This window comes from Eptesicus fuscus, chromosome 5 (assembly GCF_027574615.1).
Source record: "Eptesicus fuscus isolate TK198812 chromosome 5, DD_ASM_mEF_20220401, whole genome shotgun sequence".
In the NCBI taxonomy this organism is placed as follows: Eukaryota; Metazoa; Chordata; class Mammalia; order Chiroptera; family Vespertilionidae; genus Eptesicus; species Eptesicus fuscus.
The window spans coordinates 6,046,447-6,069,679 of NC_072477.1; the positions used below are offsets into that span (position 1 = coordinate 6,046,447).

The 23,233-nt window shown below is 58.5% G+C and overlaps 2 protein-coding genes across 4 annotated transcripts in view; one reads left to right on the forward strand and one right to left on the reverse strand.

The window, feature by feature from the left end:
- Positions 1-3,116: 3,116 nt before the first annotated feature.
- On the reverse strand, positions 3,117-14,709 carry SLC25A29 (solute carrier family 25 member 29). Of its 3 annotated transcripts, none has more exons than XM_008154772.3 (4): positions 14,371-14,709; positions 9,048-9,091; positions 5,250-5,333; positions 3,117-4,967 (listed from the first exon to the last, which is right to left on the reverse strand). In XM_008154772.3, exons 1-4 carry the CDS (start codon positions 14,402-14,404, stop codon positions 4,221-4,223), a joined length of 909 nt encoding a protein of 302 aa, XP_008152994.1. In that variant the 5' UTR covers positions 14,405-14,709; the 3' UTR covers positions 3,117-4,220. The 3 variants fall into 3 exon arrangements, with proteins under 3 accessions (XP_008152994.1, XP_054571749.1, XP_054571748.1); XM_054715774.1 differs by lacking the exon at positions 14,371-14,709 and adding an exon at positions 7,322-7,458 and having other exon boundaries at positions 9,048-9,082; XM_054715773.1 differs by lacking the exons at positions 9,048-9,091; positions 14,371-14,709 and adding an exon at positions 5,424-5,588.
- SLC25A47 (solute carrier family 25 member 47) overlaps positions 14,223-23,233 on the forward strand; it is a 28,083-nt gene continuing 19,072 nt past the window's right edge. The window contains exon 1 of the mRNA XM_054715775.1: positions 14,223-14,316. The gene's annotated coding sequence lies outside the window, so the exon portion shown is untranslated. The remainder of the gene's footprint in view (positions 14,317-23,233) is intronic.

The following is a 23,233-nucleotide window of genomic DNA, read 5'->3' on the forward strand; positions in this document are numbered from 1 at the left end:
GGGAGGGTCACTTATTTGTCCTCCAGCACCTGTAGGGCCACCTGCTGCTAAGGGGACACTCCAGTTGGAAAGGCCTCGGGATTCGGCAAGGCAGAAGGGCAGGTGACCTTGGGCCTGTCGGGAGCTTCCTTTTCCTCAGCAGAAGCTGGGCGGAGGGGAGAAGGGTGGCTGGGGCAGGCTGGACCCCAGGAGAGGCCGGGAGGGAGGGGGGTGCTCATGGTGCCCTTGTAGGACCAGAGGGGAGACCTGAGCAAGGCCTGGGGTTGGGAGGGCCCCCAGTGCACCCCTAGACCAGGGGAGAGGTGGCCGGGTCCCTGTCCAGTCCTGGGTGAAGTCAGAGCCTGGTGTGGGTTGGGAAGAGGGACCAGAAGCCCTCCAAGCTGCTTTTTCTCTCACCCCCATACCGCAGGAGCAGTGCACGGGGCTCCCCTTCCTCAGCCCACTTCCACTTCCAAATCCTTCCCCCGCCTCCCAGCCCCACTCCGCCAGTCTCCCCGTTCATTCTAACGCTGGGCCACTGGCTCCCCACCCATCTTCACTGGCCACCTCAGCATCGCTCTGGAGGACGGTCCATCCATGGCCTTGTCCTCCTGATGACCCCACTCCACCTGCCACTGCCATGGCCACCCCCAAACCTCGTGTTTCCGACACCTGCAGCCCCCAGTCTCTGTCCTGGGGTCCTGCTCTCTCACTGCCACTCCTACTTCCGTGGGACTGCACCCCAGTGCCCTCAGCCAATCACCTCCTCACCATCCGGCCTCACAAAGCTCCATGTCCCAGCTTCCCGCCCTCCTGCATTCTTGCCTTCCCTTGTCTCCCTGGCAAAACCCAACCTGGCCCTGTGCTCAGCAGCCTCTGCCCTCATCTACCCACTCAGCCATTTATTCTCTGTGCCCCCCGTTCCCATCCTGCCTTCCACCATCTACAGGGACATTTAAGCCAGAAGAGGGTGTCATGGTGGCCTCCCATCTCTTAGCCCCTCACATCCACTCAGGCATCAGTTCTGCCCACTTGGTTTCCCAAACCCACCTGGATGCCCAGGGGTGGCTTTCAGGGTCTGCCCAACAGGCTGAGGAGCCCACCACACCTTGAGAGCTCCTGAGGGAGCTCCAGGGATGGACGGTCCGCACTGCAGACCTGCCCTGCCAGTCTGCCAGGGCACAGCTCCCACCCAGCAGCATCTAATGTGGAGCACACCGCCCCACTCAGGTGAGCATCCTTGCCTTGGGAGGGCTGGACACACAATGCCCATCAGCAGGCCTGGGTGGGAGGGGGCCACGGCAGGGCTTCCCAGTGTGGGGGGTGAGCAAAGGGCTGTATTGGCCCAGCTCCCCATGGCCACTGCCTCCACCGTCGTCACAGTGGACACACCCTCCCCTGGGAGAGCCGGTGGGTGCCAGGTAAGGAGGCATAGCAACAAGGGAGCCGAGACCAAGGGGCACACAGGGTGGGTCCCGAACCTGTCCAAGGTTCCTGCCCCTCCCTGTGCAGTGACAGACAACCCTCCGGGGTGTCTGTCACTGCAGCCACGGGAGCCCGGGGATCAGCCTGGACTGTTGGCGCAGGTGGGCCATGAGGTGCATAGCCAGGCCCGGGGCGGGGGTGCGGTGAGGGCTGCAGACCAGGAAGGCCTTCGGGCTCTTGACCCAGCACCAACTGGCCGTGTGACCTTGGACAGGGCCCTCCCCACGGGCACCTCCCGCTGCAAAACGGAGGCTATGAGGACTGGAGAGGGTGTGTGCACAGGGATGAGCCGCTGCCATCAGGGGGAGGGTGGGAAGGTCCTCCCTCTATCCCAGCGGCCCGCAATGCTGACAGTGAATGTGACTTCTGACCTCCCAGACCTTCAAGAGGATAAATGCCTGTTGTTTGAGCCACATCTCCAAGATAACTGTCAAGTTCAAAGAACAGTCAGTACCTAGGCCACAGTCTGCAGGAGTGGAGTGTTCCCACGGGCTGGGACTCACCCAGGACATGCCGGACGTCCTCCAGGAACTGAGACAGCCCCGGGCTCCAGGGGGGGAGGGTGCTGGCAGGGGAGGCGCTGGGGACCAGGTTTCCCCTTCATTACACAGTCTGAGTTTCGTCTGCACTTTTATTTTTTGCCACATTAATAGATTACTTATTCCAAATAGAATAAACATAAATTTAAGTCAGGAAGAAAATAAATTGTCAAATAAATTGATAAAAAAAAAAAAGTTCTCTCAACCCCTCTTCCACCCAACCTGTCGGTAATGTTTAACCGTCCTCACAGGGGGAGTGGGGGACCCTGGTTTTTAGCATTTGCCTGGGTTCTCAGAGGAAAGAGAAGTGAGAGAGAAGCCAGGGCACCTTAGGGGGGGGAGGAGCTGCTGCCTGGGACCCCAGGGAGGGGACATGGGTTAACAGGGCCTGTGACACACCTGAGGCCACTTCACCCAGCCCCCTCCCAGCCTCCTCTCCCTGGACACTGCAGACAAGCCCAACGTCACAGGCTGGTGCTGGGATTAAATGGGGTGTAAAGGCACTGGAGAGCTGGCTCCCCTCCTGCAGGGAGAGCTGGGGGCCCTCTCTCCTGCCCTCCCACCCCCCCCCCCCCCACCCCCGCCGTGCGTGGGCAAAGCTTTTTGGCTCAGCAGTTGGGAAGGAAAGAGCCTCCATCCAGGCTGGTAGCTTGGGAGACACAGGGTGTCCAGGATTGACCCCAAGAGGCTGAGAAGTGGGGGTGGGCACCCAAGGCCTCCTCGAGGCGCCCTCAGGGACCTCTTCGGCTGGGTTAGGTCTAATCTCGGGTGGGCAGTTCCACTCACCCTCCTGCCAGCGGCCACGTGTGACCTGAGCACAGCTCGGTCCCCCTGGAGACCTCGCAGCACGTGCTGCCAGCCCCGCGCAGCGGGAGGAGAGGGCCAGCCTCCTGTGGCTGGGCTTTGCTCACTCGATCCTCATGCCTCCGTTAGCCCCCTATTGCAGACCAGGAAACCGAGGGGCTAAGATGTGCCCCAGAGCTGACCCCAGGTCACACCGCTGGGGCTGCCATCTGGGCCGGAGGGCACAGACCACCGAGCCGGCCCCTCTCACTCCGGGGAGGGTGTGGAGTGAAGCCCCTTCTGTGATACACAAATGAAGCCTTGACCCTCTTAAAAAACAAGTGACTTTATTTCCAGTGACACCCACGCACAGGGTGGGAGTCCTGTCTTCCTCGCCCAGGGCCTCCTGGGGGAGCTTGTCACACTGCCCCAGAGGCTGAGCCCCACTCAGGGCTAAGGGGGCCACAGACACCTCCATCCATGCAAAACCATCCACCTCCCCACCCCGTCACGTGGCCACGCTGTACTGGATGTGCCGGGGCTACCCCGAGTTCCCACCGCAGCACTAGCTTCGAGTGGAAGCCCCAGAGCGTGGGCTCAGCTCCCCCTCAACCCGGAGGGGCCCAAACTGGCCACAGCCACGCCCCCCGTGGGCCCTCCCACCTCACGGGAACACCAGGCACCAAGGAGCTTGCCCCTTTGCTGGAGAAGGGGGTGGGGGTGGGGGACCCATACTATCTCCCTCTCCACCCCTCCACTGACCTTTGGAAAAGTGGGCCAGAGCTCTAGATATCAGCCGACCCGTGTCCCCATTTCATAGATGGGCAGCCTGAGGCCCAGAGGGTACAGACTTCCCCTCCCCATGGCTGTGTTTAAAACTATGGAGGATCTGGAGCCTCCAGCAAACCCCAGGGCCTTTCGGTGGTCCCACGTCAGCCTCCACCGGGAGTGGCAGCAGTAGGGGGACCCCCAGCAGTGCCATGTGGAGAAGCTGGGGTGCACTAGGAGAGGTTCAGTTCTCTGATACCAGGAGGCACCGGGGCTGCCTCTGTCCTCATCACAGAGCCTGGACCGGTGGCCAAGAAGGGCCCCGGAGCTCTGCCAGGGAGAGGATGCGCAGTGAGTGTCCCTGGGAGAGCCGGGGTGGTGGTGGGTGGGATCCCAGGGAAGGCTGGAGTGTTGGCTGGGTTTCTGGAAGCTTCCAGGTAACAGGGCCAGCTTCCTGAGTGCTCAGCGTGGGTTTGAGCATCCCCACGTCACAGCTGAGAAAAATGAGGAGTCAAGTCTGTGGCCAAGGTAACCCAGCGGAGGCGTGGCATCGGGCCAGATGTGACGGAGTCCCAGCCCTCCGGCCCGGGCAGGGGGCCCATTGAGGTTGAGGTTGGGGTTATGAAGCGGCCCTGGGGAGGCCACGCCTGTCCATGGGGCGGAGCTTCACAGGCTGGAGGGCTGGGCCAGCGCAGACCCCGAGGCCGCGGGCACACCCTCGTCCTCGGACTGGTCCTCCGGGCCACGTGCGTAGGTGAGCACGATGGTGACGGTGGCGAAGGTGGCGGCGTTGACGGGGAAGGCGCGCAGCAGCGTGGACGTGAGCCCGCGCGTGAAGACGCGCCAGCCCTCGGCGCGGTAGCTCTGGCGCATGCAGTCGAGGATCCCGCTGTAGCGCGAGGCGCCCCGCACCCCGTCGGCCTGCAGCCGGGACTTGACCACGTCCATGGGGTAGGTGGAGAGCCAGGACAGGATGCCCGACGTCCCGCCCGCCAGCAGCAGCTTGGGCACCAGCAGCGCGTCCCCCGGCTCGCAGCCCAGGGCGCGCGTCACCACGTCGTAGGTGAGGAAGTAGACGCCGAAGCTGGGCGTCTCGCGCAGCAGGGTGGACACCATGCCCCGGTTCACGCCGCGCAGGCCCTCGTGCCGGTAGATCTGCGCCAGGCAGTCCAGGGAGCCCTGGTAGGTGCGGGCCGCGCCCACGTCCTGCAGCTGCAGCCGCGTCTTGGCCAGCTCCATCGGGCAGCAGATGACGCACTGGATGGCGCCTGCCGCCGCCCCCGCCAGGAACTGGTTCGTTGGCGAGTCCTGGCCCAGGGCCCGCAGGGTGTTGCCCTGCACGCCGAACACCAGCGCGTTGATGAAGGTGAGCCCCATGAGTGGCGAGCCCATGCCCTTGTACAGGCCCAGCACCTGCGGGGCAGAGGGGCGTCAGGTGCCCACCTCCTACCTGGGGCATGGGCAGCCCAGCCTACCCGCCCTGGGAATCTGCACTGCAGGTGGCGGCAGCCCCAGCCCACCCCCGGTGTTCCTAGGGATCAAACAGAACGTCATTAGAGCCAGAGTCCTCCAGCTGAGCGTGCGGGGCGTCCACACCACCCCATTTCCAGAGTCCCGATTCCCCCACTGGGCCCCCGGCTCTTCCTCCCTCCCCTGTGGTCCTGGCTGGCTCCCGCCCCTGCCCACGCCACTCACGCTCTCCTGCTTGATGATGGACTGGAAGCAGTGCACGGTGCCGCGGTACTGGGGCTTCTCCAGGCTCTGGACCTGAAGCCTCACCTGGAAGGAGGGCCCAGTGAGAGGTGGGCAAGCCAGGATCAGAGCACCCCGCTCCCTGGCACCCATGACGGCGGCAGCGGCCAGACCCACCGGGCAGGGGGCCGCGCAGCTAGCTTGCTGTGGCTTTCGGAATTCCCAGGTGCGATGGGGCCAGGTGCCCGCACCTCTGCAGGGAGGGGTATGAGTGAGCAAACAGCCAGAGACAGCCAGCTGCACGGGACGACGCCCAGAGGGGCAGGGGCCCCCACGACCTCGACAGGCAGAGGCTACTGTGAACAAGACCAACTCGCCTCTGTGTCCAAGATTTAAGTTCCATGCTGTGACCTCTGAGCGGGCGGGCTCACTGTCCTTAGCGAGGAGAGCAAAGCCCGCTAGTTGACGATTACCTGCGTTCCTTAAAGGGCAGCCGTGGATAGTACTGAGTAACCGCAGGGATGGCATGACAACCGAGATCAATATCCAATTGGTGGTAGTGTCAATTATACCTTTCTGACCCCTGGGTCTGGGTGAAATGTGGCCCAAGGACCCACGTCTTATGATACCCACAATGGAGAGTGTTAAGGTTTTGGGAGTCAGGATCTCGTCTAGGACTAATGACCTCGCCCTAGAAAAGTGCTCATTCTCACACAAGCCAGGAAGACCCCTGAACCAGAGGGGGATGATTTTTCTCGACCAGCCCCGCCCAGGCCCCCAACCCAGGACCTGTGCTGGGCCCTAGTGCCCCTCCTGCCCTTGCTAGGCCCACAGGGAACTTGGGGGTCAGGCCCAGGGTCTGGTTCAGGGAAGGACAGAAATGTGGGTTCACCTGGTCTCTGGGTGAGGCTTTAGCTCCCCTGTAACAGTTACATTTTTGCTAAGGGTGGAGACAGCTCCAGCTCAGGAAGTAAAGACGGTTAAAGCAACACAAAATTTCAACATCGCATGGGGGCCTCTCCCCTGCCCTGGGAGAGCCACTCCCTGGCGAAAGGGGGCTTGGACACGGCATCCCCGGTTATGGTCGTGGCCCTAAAGTAGGACAGAAAACCGCCTTCGTGCGAGGGCAGCGTGGCTGGAGACAGTGGCTGTGGTTCTAGGCTCCATAGCGGGAAACCACATTTTGGGCTCAAATTTCGGTCCCAAGGGTCTGTTAGAATAAACTGGGAACGTCCCTGCTGTGAGGCCGTGTGACTGACACAGAACACAGGTGTCCCCTCGCCCCTTCGGCAGCCCAGATCCGATTACATGAGGCTCAAGGAAAGGCCAAGAGAATGGGCCCTGGCCTTGGGAGTGAGGAGGGGGAGGTCTGGAGAGGGGAGGGGCTTCGGGCCTTGTTCTTTTCCCATGATTCCTAGGTTTGCACTCTTAGCACCTTTGCCCTTTCCTATAGATTAAATTTTCATTTCAGCCGAAACCGGTTTGGCTCAGTGGATAGAGCGTCAACCTGCAGACTGAAAGGTCCCAGGTTCGATTCCGGTCAAGGGCATGTACCTTGGTTGCAGGCACATCCCCAGTAGGGGGTGTGCAGGAGGTAGCTGATCGATGTTTCTAACTCTCTCTCTCCCTTCCTCTCTGTAAAAAATCAATAAAATATATATATTTTAAAATAAATAAATTTTCATGTCAGCTGCGGGGCTATGAAACAAATCCCACTTTTGCAAAAGCAAGAATATACGACATTTCTGTTTTTCAGCAGAAATCACCCACGGGGCGGGGACGATGTATGAAGGACTGTATTTTTTTTCCTTTTAGTTTATGTGTCTCTGGTTAGATTTTTTTACAACTTGGATTACTTCTGTAACAGAAAGCCAACCGAAACACTGTGTGTGTACCTGGTGAGTACACACAGAAACGCCGCCTCCCAGGGCGAGGCCAAGCACGGGGTGTGGGGCAGGCTGGTCTGCTGGGGGAAGTCACCTGCTTTCCTACATTTCCCAATCTCCTTGTAAGAAGAGCGTTTAGCTTTCATAGTGGAAAACAGCAGTAAAAAAATAAAGCCATTACAACATTACATTAGACCACGTGTGCTCCACGCCAAGCACCACGTGAGCTCTGGGCGGGACAATACGGCCACGGAAGGTGATGGCGGGGACAGGTTTTCTCCCCTTTATAAAAAACGCAGATTTTAAAGACAGTTTGCCCAGATGTGCTGCTGGTGGGAAAAAAAGTCACAGATTTGCTCCCTCTAGGTGCCAGGTAAGGGGGTTCCAAAGAGCATGAGCCCAGCAGGTGCAGAAGCTCCTGCACCCCACCACTTGCTGCAAGGGGTGCTGGTCCCGGCTCAGGAGCCCAGAGGGGGCAGGGATGCCAGGACCGTGCTCCCGGCCTGAGGGACCCAAGGGGAGCCTGCAGAAGGCCTGGCCAGGCCTGGGTGAGTCACAGCTCCGAGCGGCCTCCACAGAGCTGGGCTGAGGACGTGGAGAGCCACTTCTTGGCTGGACGCAGCTTCCAGAGGCCTCTCCAGCACGTGACCACAGATACAAACACAGCACAACGTGGACGCTGCCAGGCTGGCCTGGGCTGCCCGGCTGTGGGCAGGCTTCACGGGCGGCCAGCGGAGCAGAGCCTGGGCAGCCGTGCGGACAGGCGCCACCAGGCCCTCTCTCGGTGGCCCTCAGGGAACTCGGGGGCCGCTGTGTGGTCAGAAAGCCTGGCCCTTCGGCCTCCTCCCCAGACCCGCCCGCAGTGCGATGGAAGGAAATCTGTGCTCGTCGGGACTGGCCGCTCGTCCCGCGTAGTCCACACCGGTCGCCGGTCGCCACGAGGCCTCAGGAATCTTGCCCAACCCCTCCCTGTGCAATGAGGACGTCTGGGCCCAGGAGCAGTGACAGGCCCGCGTCACTGCGCAGACCAGCGGGAGGGAGGCCTGGCCCTGCACCAGGCCCAGGGGCAGGCCTTTCCCAGGAGCCGGTGCACAGGGCGGGGCCCCAACATCTCTGCTGCAGGAGCCCAGCCCCCAGCTCGCAAGTCCTGTTCCTGGCAGAGGAACACCTGGGTCCGGACACACGGAGCCCGAAGCCCGCCTCGAACCAGCTACGGTGACGTCCTTGCCTGAGCTCTGCCCTCCCCCGGGGGGCAGTGTTCACAGCGGACAGGCCTGCCCTGTGCCCTGCCGTGGACAACAGCCGCCCTGGCTCCCGGGGAGCAGATAAGGTAGGGCCCTGACCTGGCTAGTTCAAGGGCGTCAAACCCCAACCACGGGGAAAGTCTGAGCTGGAACCTCTGGAGGGAGGACACGGATTTGCTTGGTTCCTGCTCTGAGGCGTCTGAGAACCTGGAACGCTCACCCGATGTCTTGACAACGACGATCACCTTCCTGGGGAATCCTGACAAGTTTGGATTTTTCTGTATTTCCGTATTTTCTCCCTGAGCTTTTCTTTCTTTTAAGAAGCGGTCTGGAGGAGTTTGGCAAGAACAGTTGGGGACCCCTGCTCTCGGCGAGGGGAAACCCGCCCCCCGGTCTCAAACTGGCCGAGCCCCAGGATGGACCTGGACGGGCCGCCCCGCTGGGAGATGTGGGGCAGACCCAGGAGGCACGGCCCACTCGGCTCAGTGGGTAAGTGGTCGCCCATCTGGTGTCACAGAGACCCCTACTCCACGTTCCGCTGGAGCCTGTGGGAAGACCCCGAGGGGTTCCTAAGGTGGCACTGGAGGAGCCCAGCCCCCCAGACCCTGCAGGCTTCTGTCCTGTCTGGGCCTCCACAGGGCGCGACACTAAAACCACGACAAGAGACTCACCTTGACCGTGTCAAATGGGTGTCCCACCAGCACGCCTGCCACACCTGGAGGAAGAAAGGGGGACCTGAGACCCAGATGTCTGACACCTGCAGTGCGGGGTGGAGCTATGGGGAGGCTGTTATCTGCTGTGCGCCCGGGTTCCTCCGGGAGCCCCTTAATCCTCATGGCTGGGGGGGAGGGGAGGGAGGGAGCATGTGAGGGTGACATCCCCAAGGTCACGCCAGGATCTGTCCAACTCAACACTGGCGTCTCTCCCTCACCTGCTGCTCACGCAGTTGAAACAGATGTCCCTGGGGGGCTGCACGTGCTATTTCTAAGATGGTCCCACTGCTCCCGACACCCCTGGCACTGGCAGGGGACCCCAGAAATGTTGGACTTGGACCCTCACTCAGAATCGAGTTTCCCCTCTGCCCCCAGCTGGCCGAGCTCACACAGGGCTCAGCGTCTGCGCCTCACCTCGGGGTCAGTCCAGGTGTGAGCATCGACTTCCCCCAGGGGCTTCCCGGGAAACACCCACCCAGGACCTGCAGCGTGGCAAGTGCCGGCCGACCACGCCCTTCCCTGGTGGGAGTCGCCTGATACCCAGGGAACAGCCTGTGACTGTGGCCGAGCCCGGTGATGTGCCGGCCCAGGCCCTGCCAACATTCAGCCCCCCTCGAGGGACAGAGGCTCACGAACGCTTCTCAGAGTCCTGCATGCTGTGCAGGTGGCAGGCGCCTTGTTACCCCACCGCATGGCGGGGATGCTGAGGCTCAGGGAGAATGAGCAACTGCCACGCTTGCCTCCCTAGAATTTTTTTTAAAATACGTTTTTATTGGTTTTAGAAAAAGAGGAAGGGAGAGGGAGAGAGAGACATCGATGTGAGAAAGAAACACCGATCAGTGGGTTGCCTACCATACACACACCCACAGGGGAATGAACCGGCAACCCCGGGCATGTGCCCAGACCAGGAATCGAACCTTGGTGCAGGGTACGGTGTTCAACCAACTGAGCCACAGCGGCCAGGGCTTCTCCCTAGGGTTTTAGGTGTGTACATCCTAGAGTCCTTTTACTGCCAGGAGTGTTTATGTGTAATTAAGACAGCTAACATGTAGCGTTTCTGCCTGCTGGTTCCTCTTCTCGGTTTTGTGCCTATACTAGTTCTCTCTCTTCATACCTATATGGAAAGGACTATTAGCCCATCTGATAGATGAGGAAACTAAGGCATGTAACATGTTCACACCACACAGCTAGAAATGGTGGAGTCGGGCCCGGCTGGTGTGGCTCAGTGGTTGAGTGTCGACCTATGAACCAGGAAGTCACAGCTCGATTCCTAGTCAGGGCACATGCCTGGTGTTGCAGGCTCAGACCCTAGTAGGGGTTGTGCAGAAGGCAGTTGATCAATGATTCTCTCTCATCACGGATGTTTCAATTTTTCTCTTTCCCTTCTTCTCTGAAATCAATTAAAAAATATATATATATTAGAAATGGTAGCTCTAACTGGTTTGGCTCAGTGGATAGAGTGTCGGTCTGTGGACTCAAGCATCCCAGGTTCGATTCCGGTCAAGGGCATGTGCCTTGGTTGTGGGCACATCCCCCGTGGGGGGGTGTGCAGGAGGCAGCTGATTGGTGTTTCTCTCTCATCGATGTTTCTAACTCTCCCTCTCCCTTCCTCTCTGTAAAAAAAAATCAATAAAATATATTTTAAAAAAAAGAAAAGAAAGAAAGAAATGGTGGAGCCAGGACTCAAACCCTGTAACCCACTGGGAAATGCCCCCTGGAATCCAGCTCTCCTGCATAAGCCATTTTTTGAAGGCCGCCAGGGAGCGGTTCTGTGTCTGCTGAGGTTCTGGGGCGAGGCGCGAAGGGGGGCGGCGTCCCAGAAGTCCTCTGGCTTCCAGGCCTTTCCTGTCAATATTGATTTATTCGGACAGGAAGAGGGAGGTTTTATCGTGGACTTCAGGAATGCCACTGGAGATGCCAAGGGTGTGTGCCTTTCTTCAAAACAGCCCTGCCTGGCACTGCCCAGCCCTGCCATTCTGCAGACGCACCTTTTTGTGATCAGAGAAAATTTCCACTTTCATTTATTCAGCACGGTCGCCACGGCCAGGCCTTTCCCCCCGGAGCACTGTCCGCAGGTGGATGAGGAGACCAGGGTTCCACACTGTACCTTTGGGCCTGAGACACACTTAGCTTCTGTAGTTTGAGATCAGCCCCCCCCCCCTTTTTTTTTTTCCATTTCATGTTTTGAATTTGAAAATCCTAGATCTAGAACCCCTCTTCTTCAGCTGTGACTGGATTTGGGGTGTTCTGGATACCTAACATTTGCCCGAGGTGTGCTGACTGGCCTTCCTTCTGCCTCCGGCCCACCAAGCTCCTGTGCCCGGGCCCAGCCTCGGGTCCCGGGGATGCAGATGCCGGGAGCCCTGGAGGTCCCCGCCCTGCGGTAGAGGTCCTGCCTCAGGCTCCGGACCTGTCTCAGCCTCTGGGATGGGAGGGGCAGACCCTCACCCACTGGCCTCTGCTGGCGGGTCCCAGGCAGGGTCTCCGAGGGCAGACATTTGCATTCCCACTCGCTCCCTTGACTGGTCTCCGCGCCCTCGCCCAGAACATCTGCACGCACAGAGTGGGCGCCCAGAACATCTGCAGGCACAGAGTGGGCGCCCAGAACACCTGCAGGCACAGAGTGGGCGCCCAGAACACCTGCAGGCACAGAGTGGGCGCCCAGAACACCTGCAGGCACAGAGTGGGCGCCCAGAACACCTGCAGGCACAGAGTGGGCGCCCAGAACACCTGCAGGCACAGAGTGGGCGCGGGGCCTGCCTGCAGCAGGGCCTCAGGCCCCCAAAGCCTCACCCTTTTACCCTCACAGTCACCTGAGAGCCAGGAGGCCTCGCCGGGCCATCTCCCCGAGAGGACCCTGAGGCCACCGTTGCAGCCACAGAAATGGACCCTGTCTCCCAACTCCAAAGCCGGTGCCCCACAAAAGCTGGACGCTCAGGCACCCTCCCACCCCATGACCGCCCAGAAAGGCGGAGGGAACCACCATCCTGAAGGCACCTGGCAGCAGAGGTGGTGGGAGGGGTACCTGCCCTCCCCACAGGGGGCCCCCCTGCCCACATTGAACTTCTCTCTGCACTTCCTCCTATCCATGCCCCCAGCAGGGAGACCCCCAACCAGAGCCCAGGGTCTAAGCAGGCAGGAGACCTGAGGCTGGCCCTGGCTGGGGAGAGCAGGCAGGCATTCTGAGCCTCCCAAGGCCTGGAGGCTGATGTCAATCAAGGTCCTGCCTGGGCCCCCCCCCCTCCCCCCGACTGGGAAATCAGAAGCTAGGGACCCCGGCCACTGAGGAGGAGCACCGACCTCATCTGCCCTGAGCCTCCAGGCCTTGAGGAGCCAGACAGGGGCCTCTGGGGGCCAGGCTCTGAGGGGGAGGTGTCCCCTGCACATGGTTCCTGCCGCCTCCCTGCAAGGGCCAGGCCATGCCAGGGGTCCACGGCGGCCCTGGGATACAGTCATGTCACTGTTGCATGGGTTAAAGGGGAGAGGCCCGCCCTGCCTGCCCTGTGGTAGGAGCGGGCCGTATGATTTTGTTCTAGTCCCTCCCCGTCTCACACTGACCCTCTGCACTCCTCCCGGCAGCTACTTCCATCCTCGTCCACCTGGGAGGCTCAGGCCTCGGCTCGCACAGCAGGGAGGCAGGTGGCACCACCCACCCTGTGCTTGCATGGGGACCCCAGTGGACAGTGGGGGGCAGCTGGTGAAGCGCCTATAGCTCAGCAGGCCGCTGGACCCTGGGGCGTGGATAGGGCCTCTCCCACGTGGGCCTGGTGAGGATGGGCCGAAAGGCATTCCAGGAAGAGGCGCTGCCTGAGCAAGAGCCCAGAGTGACCGAACACCTCTAAGCAGGCCCGGCCTCAGGACGAGGATTCCTACCCCGAACCCCAAACTCCCAGGACACCTGCAGGAAAACAGAAGGAATCCTGCCCCTCTGCGGAGAGAACCCACGTTCCCCAAGAAGTTAGAAAAGGGCACTGGCCCTGGGACAGCCCCCAACCCTCTGGAGCCATCACGGGGGGGGGGGGGTAGCAGAGGGGAGGCAGACATCAAGGGAAGGGAAGGATGCGCAGAGTGGGATCAGCGGAGGGTGGAGGGATGAGAGCTGGATGGGCAGAGGCCCCTCCTTCCGTCTCCTCTGGTGCCAGGGCTGGGAGAAATTCTCCGCTGGCCTATGGAAAACTCTGGCGTTTCTACCCGCTTTTGAGACTCTAGTCTGTGTGTTCCTGAGGCCTGACTGGGTAACAGTCTGGTAAATTCTTAAATCCCTTCCCACACACCACACTCCCTTCACCAGCCTTCTCTCACCCAGAGCTTAAGGCCCGCCTCTTCCTCCGGGGCGCCCACCACTGGCAGGTGCTGGAGGGGAGAAGCGGGAGGTCAGAGCTGGACTGGGCCTGGGACACCCCGCCAGCCCTCTCTCTGCCCAGGAGGCAGGGCCTGCCAGCTCATCGCCAAACTCCCATCGCTAAACCTGGCTCCCAATTAATACCTGTTGGATAAATTAATTCTCCAAGTAAAAGCAGAGAGGCTACAAGCAAACAGGGAGGGCCACAGCAGACCCGGGACTGCACACGGACCCAGGTCCTCCAGGGAACGCAGGCCTGGACCCCAGCGTGGAGGCCCGGGCTCCGTGGAGGTGTCCCACGTTGGGTGACACGTCCACGTAAGCCCAAGAGCTAGCCACAGGGCGTGTCAGGCCCACGCTGCCACTCGGGTGGAGTCCGCCCCCCAGCAGCTCACTGAGAGAGGTGGGAAGGGGGCAGCGTGCCAAAGAGGGCGCCCGGCAGTGCTCCCAGGCCGGCCCGCGGGTGGGCGATCCGGAGCCCCTGCTCTGCCCAGAAGGCTGCAGGAGAAGGCGGAGCCAGCCCCCAACTTCTCCGGCCCAGGGAGCGGACCCCGCTCCAGATGGGATGGAGCTGAGGGACGAGGATTCCTACCCCGAACCCCAAACGCCCAGGCCACCTGCAGGACACCAGGGGCCTCGGGCGAGGAGGGCGCAGGGGGCGGCGAAGCACCTTCCTGGGGGCCCCCGTCTCCGCCAAATCAGAGCTGCCCGCGGGGCCCCGGAACTCCTGTCCGAACGCGCCTCGAAGGTTTTAGAAACACCAGCTCTCGGGCCTGGTGTCAGTTCACGCCCACGAGAGCCCCGGGAGATGGGAGCTTTGCCATCCCCGTTTTAGCGAGGAGAAGTCCCGGCCGGAGCGCCCGCCGCTGGGCCGCGCGCTCGCAGGTGAGCTGGTCCCCTCGCCCTGGCGCCCAGCGCGCACCCCGCCCGCCTCCTTACCCCCAGCGCATCCAGCCAGGAAGTCGAGTGCCATGGCCGTCCTTCCTCCACGTCCTTCTCCTTCTCCTTCTCGGGCCCTCTGCGGGGCAGGTCGCCGTCGGGAGCGCCCCGGCTCGCCGAGCAGAGACTCGGGCTGGCCGCCGCCTCCTGGCGCAGAGCCTGATCAGCGCAGGGGCCGGGGGTGGCGGCGGCGGCGGCGGCTCAGCGCGCGGCTCCTCGCCCGGCAAAGGTTCCCGCAGGCCGGCTCGCGAGCCCTCGAGGCGGTGCGCCCGGCCAGGGGTCCCTTACTTCGGGCCGCGCGCCCCGCCCCCCGGCCGGCCGGCGGGGAGCGGGGTGGTAGGGGCCTCGGGCGGGGCGCCGGGTGCAGCGAATGGGCGGGCGGGGTGCGGACAACGCCCCGAGGCCTGCGCGCCGCCGCCGCGCCTCATTGGCGGGCGCGCCTGGCGGGCGGGGCGCGGGGACGTGGCGGGCGGGCGGCGGGGGAGGCGCGCGGCGAGGCAGACAAAGAGTGTGCTTCGTGCGCCCGCCCGCGCGCCGCTCGGGGCCGGGGAGACCCGCGGTGTTCGCGGAAGCCGGGCCGTGGGACCCGGCCTGCGAGCCCGGGAACCCGCCTCCCCCCGCCCCCGCGGCGTGCGCCACGCGTGCCCGCTGGCTGGGAGGGACGTGGGGTGCGCTCGCTCCGGACTGGGCCCGGGAACCTGGGACCTGGGCTCAGATCCCGGCTCCGCCGCTGGACCTCAGTGTCCTCGTCTGTAGAATGGGGACATTGCCGCGAAAACGCCTGGACCCTCCAACCCTGCAGGCTGGGACACAACTGAGTGGTTGGGACATTCTTGCGGCGGCGACTCGCCCCCTCGGAGAGCCTTCGCCCTCCCGCCTGCGCGCCCCTGTGCGGGGGGGCGGCCGGGGCTCCTGGTCGCCCGGCACAAAACGTGGCGTCTCAGGGTCTGAGCGCTCCGGCATTTCGGGGGGCGGAGAGCGAACCTGAAAAAGGAGAGTCCTGCACGGGCCTGCGGACTGCGGGAGCAGGGGGAGGCTCCTGGACCGGGCCGGCAGCCGCGGGGCAGAACCCGGCCGTCGCGGCGCGTCCAACGCGGCGGCCAGGACACCCTGTGGCCGGAGGGGGCCGGGAGCCGGAGTGCAGCTCCGGGTAGCGGGGGGAGGGAGGAAGGAGCAGCCGAATCCGCTGCCACCACCCACCCCCACCCTGGGAGTCTCTGAGATTGGGGCCACTCTCTGGAGACTTCCCCCCACGCCCCTCCCCCAGCGCCTCGTGAGGCCCGGACTGTCCGGTTGGGCTGAGCTTGGCTGGGAGCTCACCCCTTCACTGTGCGAGTCCAATAACACTCGGGGGCCAACTTCCTTATTCGCCGCCTGCGGTCAGGACCACAAAGCCGAGTTTCCGGTGGCAGAGCTCACGGTGCTGAGACTCCAGTTTTACCGGTTCTGCTGTCAGGATGGAGGTTTCCATGGATATATCCCATCGACAGGTGTTAAAGGGGATATTTGGTGCGAGGGGGTATATGTCAGGCTGTGTAAACAGTGAAGTACAGTGAGACAGCGGCCCCTGGGAAGCCAACCATCCATCAGTGTGCTTTCCTTTCATTCTTCTTAGAATCTAAGGAGAACGGTCATTAAGAAGAGACCCGAACCCAGGTCTGCTGACTCCTAGTCCGGTGCTTGTGGTGGCTGGTGGGCCCTGGATGAGGTGAGGGTCTGGAGGCCTGGGTTTGAATCCTCTCCAGCCTCTCTGCCCCAGCCCCATGCCTCAGGGCTGCAGCGGGGGCAGAGGGTGGAAGAGGGACCAAGAAGCCAGAAAAGCCGTCGCTGTAGTGCGGGCCCCAGAGGTCCAGACCCACAACAGGGCAGGAGTTGACGGTGGGGGGCTGCTCAGGTGGCTGGAGGCCTCGGAGACCATGACCGTTAAACAGGGCAGCCTGTGTCCAGTTGGCTCGCAGGGAGGAAGCGGTGTCCCGGGGTTGCCCAGACCTCGGGAGGTAAAGCACAGTGGCCTGCAGCATCCGTCCCTGTGTCTGGAGGTCTGAGGGGAAGTCCCGTGCCTTCACGGGGCAGTTAGTCAAATGATAATGGAACCATTGAACAGTGCAGGTCCGTGAATGCCTCGCTTGGGGCGCGGGTTGTGCAAGTCCTCGTACGAATGTGGATGTGAACAAAACCAACTCCAAAAAAGAAAAAGAAAAAAAATGAACAAAACCACCTCCATCTCTGTTACCTCTGACCAGGCTCACTGTCGTTAGCAAGGAAAGCAAAGGCTTCTAGTGGATGATCCTCGGCGTTCCTTAAAATGTAGCCATGAATAGTATTGTCGGTAACAGCCGGGAGGGCATGACAGCCGAGATCAATATCAAAACAGTGTCAATAATAAGCTGTCACCTGTCTGTCACAGGGCCACCAGGAGGTATGGCCCTGGCACTCCTGCAGTCCTCGTCCCTGTGTCTTGTCAGTCATTAGCTGGGTTGTGAAACGGAATTTTTTAGACTGGAACCTGGATTCTTTGTCCGCCAGCGTCGAAGAATGAATCCACGGACAGAGGGTAGTGTAGCAAAGGTGGAGATTTATTGAAGAACAAGTACAGACTCCCACGTGGGGGGGGGGGAAAGGGTCCCACTGAGTTCCTTTTCCCTGTGGCTTATAAAGGCTGCAGATCCTGGTGCCTTGATATCCCCTCTGAGTGGTCCCTATTCCCTTAGACTGGTTACTATAGTAACTCCTGAACTCAAAGGCCGAACACCACATGGGACACATGATGCCCTCCTCCCTCATTGTTCTTTTCTTTCTGGCTTCCTTCTCTATTTTGTAAATACAGACCTTTTTGGCTCCCTTGTCTTATGTAAATGCAACTGTTGCAGCTCCCGGAACCTGGCTTACAGTTGTGGGGATGTACCTGTTGCTGCTTCCTTGTCTTAGGGAAATGGAACTGCACCCGGCTTCCTTGTATTGTGGAAATGCACCTTCTCCCGGTCTGTAGCTCCGTGTTTTTCCATGAACCCCAATTCTAAAAATTCCCTAAGCCTCCCTATATTCCCCTAACATTCCTGTTTCAGTCCCCCCTCCAATTAGGAAACCCCAACTGCCTTTGGGGACAGGGGATGCCACATCTTTCTGGCTGCTTCCTGCTGGCAAAGGGGTCGTAGTTTGGGGTGGCAGTCAGGGTCCCATCAGAAGTGGGTGGTCTAAGGGTCCACCGAAGATGGATGTAGCGGCCTCCATTTGCTGTTCCCTGAGGAGGACCAGTTGTAGCTTTAGGGCATCTAAATGGGAGGCTATCTATACTAATAAAAGGGTAATATGCTAGTTAGGGCGGAATTCTTCCTGACATCCATCCAGATGTCCATCTGGACAAAGCCACAGCGGCTGCCAGGCCCAGGGCTCAGGCCCAGCAGCCACCACAGCCGGCAGTGGCAGCAGCAGAGGGGTGATGGGGGCAGCGCCTTCCCCTGATCAGCCTGGTCGCCTCCAGCAGAGGGAGGCCAGACTGCAGCTTAGGCCCGCTCCCTGTGTCAGTAGGACATCCCCTGAGGGCTCCCGGACTGTGAGAGGGGGCAGGCCAGGCTGAGTGCACGAGTTTTCACACACCAGGCCTCTAGTGAAACATAACAAAAATGGTTAAAGGTGAGTAATAATGAAACAGTATAAACCAAGGCCTGAGGAGGGGAGCTAGTTAATAGAGGTGGTATTATATACTTTGGGGCCTTTTCCTTTAGCTAAGCTGCTTGCAGCAAGAAGTATTATGTATGGCACAGACTTTGCCTTGCTCAGTCAAGGGCTTTCTGTGGATAAAAATCTGTAGAGGCTTGAGAAGTGGTTCTGGCTGGTGGTAGTGGTAGCATAAGTTGTCCTATAGACTAAGGTTTAGCACACTTTACTCTGAAAGAGATGTGGGAGAGATATATCTACGTGAGATTATTTGACCCTGAATTGGGCTGCTTATACTTAGTAGTTAGGGATTTGGGGAGCCAGTGTGGCTTGAGAAATGTACTGTACCAGGGTTACAGAGAGGGGCTATCAGTAGGAGAATCTCGTGGTGTTTCTGGGTCCCAGTAAGGACAGAGTACCAGCCTAGGATTCAGGTGACACTTATGAAAAGACAGAAAAAGAATTGTTAAAAAGACGAAAATACTGATTATTTAGAAATACCAGAGAACGTTACTTATCTGGCACTCACTGACTTCCCAGGATCCCTTCGAAAGGGGAGTTTCGGGTCCTTTAGAGGCTCACACGAGTAGAAATTGGTGACCCAGTTGATGACAAAGCAGCTTCGTCCTCCTCCTGTGCTGGCATTCAAGGCTCCCTCCAGACAGGTGGATCTCGGAGTCGGTGCTGCTGACCTGTGGGGACACTTAAAGAGAGCGCCTGTAAAAGGGTCTTTTGGGCTGTTCGAAGGCCTGCCCAAATACGTGAGGGCTGTTCCCGAAAGCTCTGGGGCAGGACTGTCCATGTTAGCCGACGGCTGTGGTGACTGGGATCTTTTAAAGGCAATCAGGGCTGTGAGTTAGGAGGCAGGGTATACAGAAAAGGCATCCTTGAGATCTAGGACTGTAACCCACTCTGTGTCCTCTGGAGTCTGGGCAAGTAAAGCATAAGGGTTAGGGACACTTGGCTGGATAGGAATCACTGTCTTATTTACTAGTTTATGAGTCCTGAACTAGTCCTCCCCCTCTATTCGGCCCTTGTACTCCTAAGATGGGGGTATTGTAAGGACTAGGACAAGATTCCAATAAACCTTGGGCTTCTAAAACAGATGGCCTATTAGAGTTTTGAGTCTTTCTGGAGCCTCAGGGTTGAGAGGATGGTGTTTCTGATGTGAATGTGAGGCTTTCTGCAGGGTCAGGAAGGCATGGGAAAGGAACCACTTACCGCAGCTGCGCCCTAAAGGCTGAGAAAAAGATCTCTTTCTTGGCTTCCCAGACCTGCCTGTAACGGCTACAGCCTCTGAGGGTGACTTACCAGGGTTTGGGAGGAGCACAGAGAACGTGGCTCCAGCATCGGGGAGGAAATTAATTTCCTTGCCCCCCACACACACTCTGTCAAGCTTACCCGGGGCTCCTGGGTGGAGGTGGCAGTCCTCTGAGGAGCCGGGTTGAGAGACCCCCAGACCCGCCAGTCCTATTGGGCCAGCTGGGTCGCCAGTCCCACCCCAAGGGACCTCCGTCTCCAGGGGCAGTCCGACTTCCAGTGGTTTCCTTGGCAGACAGGACAGGGCTTTGGGGGTCTAATACGCCTCTTGGGGCAATTCCGGCGCATATGTCCAACTTGGCCTCACTTGTGACAAGTGACTGGGACTGACCATTTGCCTCCAGGGGCTCTGCCTGGGGCTTCTGTTTTCCCGAAGCGCGGCTCCTCTGATCTCTGTTTTTGTAGCCTTAGCCTGGTCTCTCGTTTCTCCTCTTTTCCTCCTCCTGGTCTCTATTATAGAACACAGAGGTGGCAATCGTCAGGAGAGTCTCTAAAGCAGGGGTCCTCAAACTTTTTAAACAGGGGGCCAGTTCACTGTCCCTCAGGCCGTTGGAGGGCCGGACTATAGTTTAAAAAAAAACTATGAACAAATTCCTATGCACACTGCACATATCTTAGTTCGAAGTAAAAAAACAAAACGGCAAAAACACCCGCATGTGGCCCGCGGGCCGTAGTTTGAGGACGCCTGCAGACTATTCTCGGGACAAATAGCCAATTTCTGCAATTTTCTCCTGATGTCTGGGACAGCCTGGGTGATAAATTTGTTCTTTAAAATTAGTTGTCCCGCAGAAACCGGTTTGGCTCAGTGGATAGAGCATCGGTCTGTGGACTGAAAGGTCCCAGGTTCGATTCCGGTCAAGGGCATGTACATTGGTTACGGGCACATCCCCAGTAGGGGGTGTGCAGGAGGCAGCTGGTCTATGTTTCTCTCTCATCGATGTTTCTAGCTCTCTATCCCTCTCCCTTCCTCTCTGTAAAAAATCAATAAAAAAACATATTTAAAAAAAAAAAAAATTAGTTGTCCCCATCCATCCGACTGTCGGGCCTCAGAAGGAGGGGAAGGGAGGGTGGGGGTAGTGGAGAGAGATCAACCAAAGGACTGTGTGCATGCATACAAGCCTAACCAATGGTTAAGGACAACAGGGGGTGGGGTGGGGGATGGGAATGGGGGGATGAGGACAAATATGTGACACCTTAATCAATAAAGAAATAAAATAAATAAATAAATAAATAAATAAATAAATAAAAAACCACCAAAGCAAAAATCCCACCAAGAATTAAAAAAAGTTAACATTTGTCATTCTTACTTCTGACTTTTTAAATAAACAAATAGAACATGACAGAAAAAAAACCAAAACAAAAAAATAAAATTAAATTAAATAAAATTAGTTGTCCCAATTCTGAATGAATCTGGGGTAATGTTAGTGTGCTTAGCCAATGCCTCCCTGAGCCTTTCTAGAAAAGCCGAGGGGTTTTCGTCAACCCCTTGGTTAATGGTGGTTAGTTTAGAGCAGTGGGCAGGCTTTGTTTCACTACGTCGGCGGCCTTCTGTAACACAAAACCGGCAGTGCTTTCCTCCCCACCTCTTAGTTTCAGGGTTCCATTGAGGGTCCACGGTGGCGGGGGGGCGGGGGGGGGGGGAGCGACTGCCTCTTGTCCTGTTAAGAAATCCCTGTTTCTTTCCTCAGAGTCCTCTATTCCCCCAGCATAAGTAAGAAAATGGTCATTTCCAAATTCTCTTGCTTTTTCTAGTATATTTTGCTTTTCAGTGGCTGAGAGGGTCAGGTTTAATGTGAGCATGACGTCTCTCTATGAGAGACCAAATACTTTGAATGCGGTTTTGGAAGACCTCAATATATCTGTCAGGGTCTTCTGAGAACTTTCCTAGATCACTTTCAATTTGTCTCATGTCCCGAGGTAAGAAGGGGATCTGGGCTAAAGTATGGCCAGATCCTCCATCTGTCTTGGGGCAAGCTAAGGTTTGCTCAGCCCTGGGGAGTGGGGTGGGGAGGAGGCGCGGCACGGCCTCCGCTTTCTCCCTCGGTGGACTTTGGGTTGTTATTGCCAGGAGTGAGGTATTTACTTTACATTTTTTATATAAATCTGGCCTGTCCCTTAGGGTAAAGAAAGTTTGGACATATGGGACTTCTGACCATTTCCTATTTTTCCTACAAAAAAGATGTAACTGTAGGATGGCGTTATACTTGAGGTTTCCCTCTGAGGGCCAACTCTCCCCATTTGCCAATTGGTATTGAGGCCAAACCTAAATGCAGAAAAAAAATCAGGCACTTTCTAAGGTTTGTGGGTCAAACTTATCACAATTCTTTTTTTTTTAAATTTCTTTATTGATTAAGGTATTACATATATGTCCTTATTCCCCTATTACCCCCCAACCCCCTCCCCCCATTCATGCCCTTACCCCCCTGTTTTCTGTGTCCATTGATTAGGCTTATATGCATGCATACAAGTCCTTTGGTTGATCTCTCCCCCTTACCCCCACCGTCCCCTACCTTCCCTGAGGTTTGATGTTCTGATCGATGTTTCTCTGTCTCTGGATCTGTTTTTGTTCATCAGTTTATGTTGTTCACTAGAGGCCCGGTGCATGAAATTCGTGCACGGAGGGGGGTTGTCCCTCAGCCCAGCCTGTACCCTCTCCAATATGGGACCCCTTGAGGGATGTCCGGCTGCCCGTTTAGGCCCGATCCCAGGATCGGGCCTAAACGGGCAGTCGGACATCCCTCTCACAATCCAGGACTGCTGGCTTCCAACTGCTTGCCTGCCTGCCTTCCTGATTGCCCCTAACCGCTTCTGCCTGCCAGCCTGATTACCCCCTAAACCACTCTGCTGCCAGCCTGTTTGCCCCCAACTTCCCTTCTCTGCTGGCCTGGTCACCCCTAACTGCCCTCTCCTGCAGGGTTGATCACCTCCAACTGCCCTCCCTTGCAGGCTTGGTCCCTCTCAACTGCCCTCCCTTGCAGGCCAGGTGCCTCCCAACTGCCCTCTCCTGCTGGCCATCTTGTGGTGGCCATCTTGTGTCCACATGGGGGCAGGATCTTTGACCACATGGGGGCAGCTATATTGTGTGTTGCGATGATGATCAATCTGCATATTACTTTTTTATTAGATAGGATAGAGGCCTGGTACAGGGGTGGGGGCCAGCTGGTTTGCCCTGAAGGGCGTCCCGGATCAGGTGGGGTTTCCCTTAGGGTGTGGGGCGGCCTGAGCGAGGGGCCTGTGGTGGTTTGCAGGCCGGCCACGCCCCCTAGCGACCCAAGTAGAGGCCCTGGTATCTGGAATTTATTTTCCTTCTACAATTGAAACTTTGTAGCCTGGAGCAGAGCCAAGCCTGGGGCTCCCTCAAAGGCCGGCAGCCATTTGTGTTGGGGTTATAATTGAAACTTTGTTGCCTTAAGCGGGTGGGCCCGGCCAGGGTGTGCGAAAAGTTTTGCTTCCCCTGTTGCCTGCGGCAACCCTGGCCTGCTCTCTCAAGCTCCATTCTGCCGCCATTTGTTTGAATTTGTTTACCTTCTATAATTGAAACTTTGTAGCTTGAGTGGAGGCTTAGGCCTGGCTAGGGCAGGCGGAAAGCTTGGCTTCCTCTGTTACCTAGGAAACCTTGCTCTCTGTGGCTGTAGCCATCTTGGTTTGGGTTAATTTGCATACTCGCTCTGATTGGATGGTGGGCGTGGCTTGTGGGTGTGGCTTGTGGGTGTGTCGGAGGTATGGTCAATTTGCATATTTGTCTATTATTAGAGAAGATTATCCCAGTTCTTGAGGATACATCCTTTTCACTGTCTCTTTGTGGCGTAGGGAACACGCTTCCCATCTGAAAGAAAGAAGAAGAAAGAAAAATGTCTTCTGTACCCATTGTGCTTACAAAGACGCC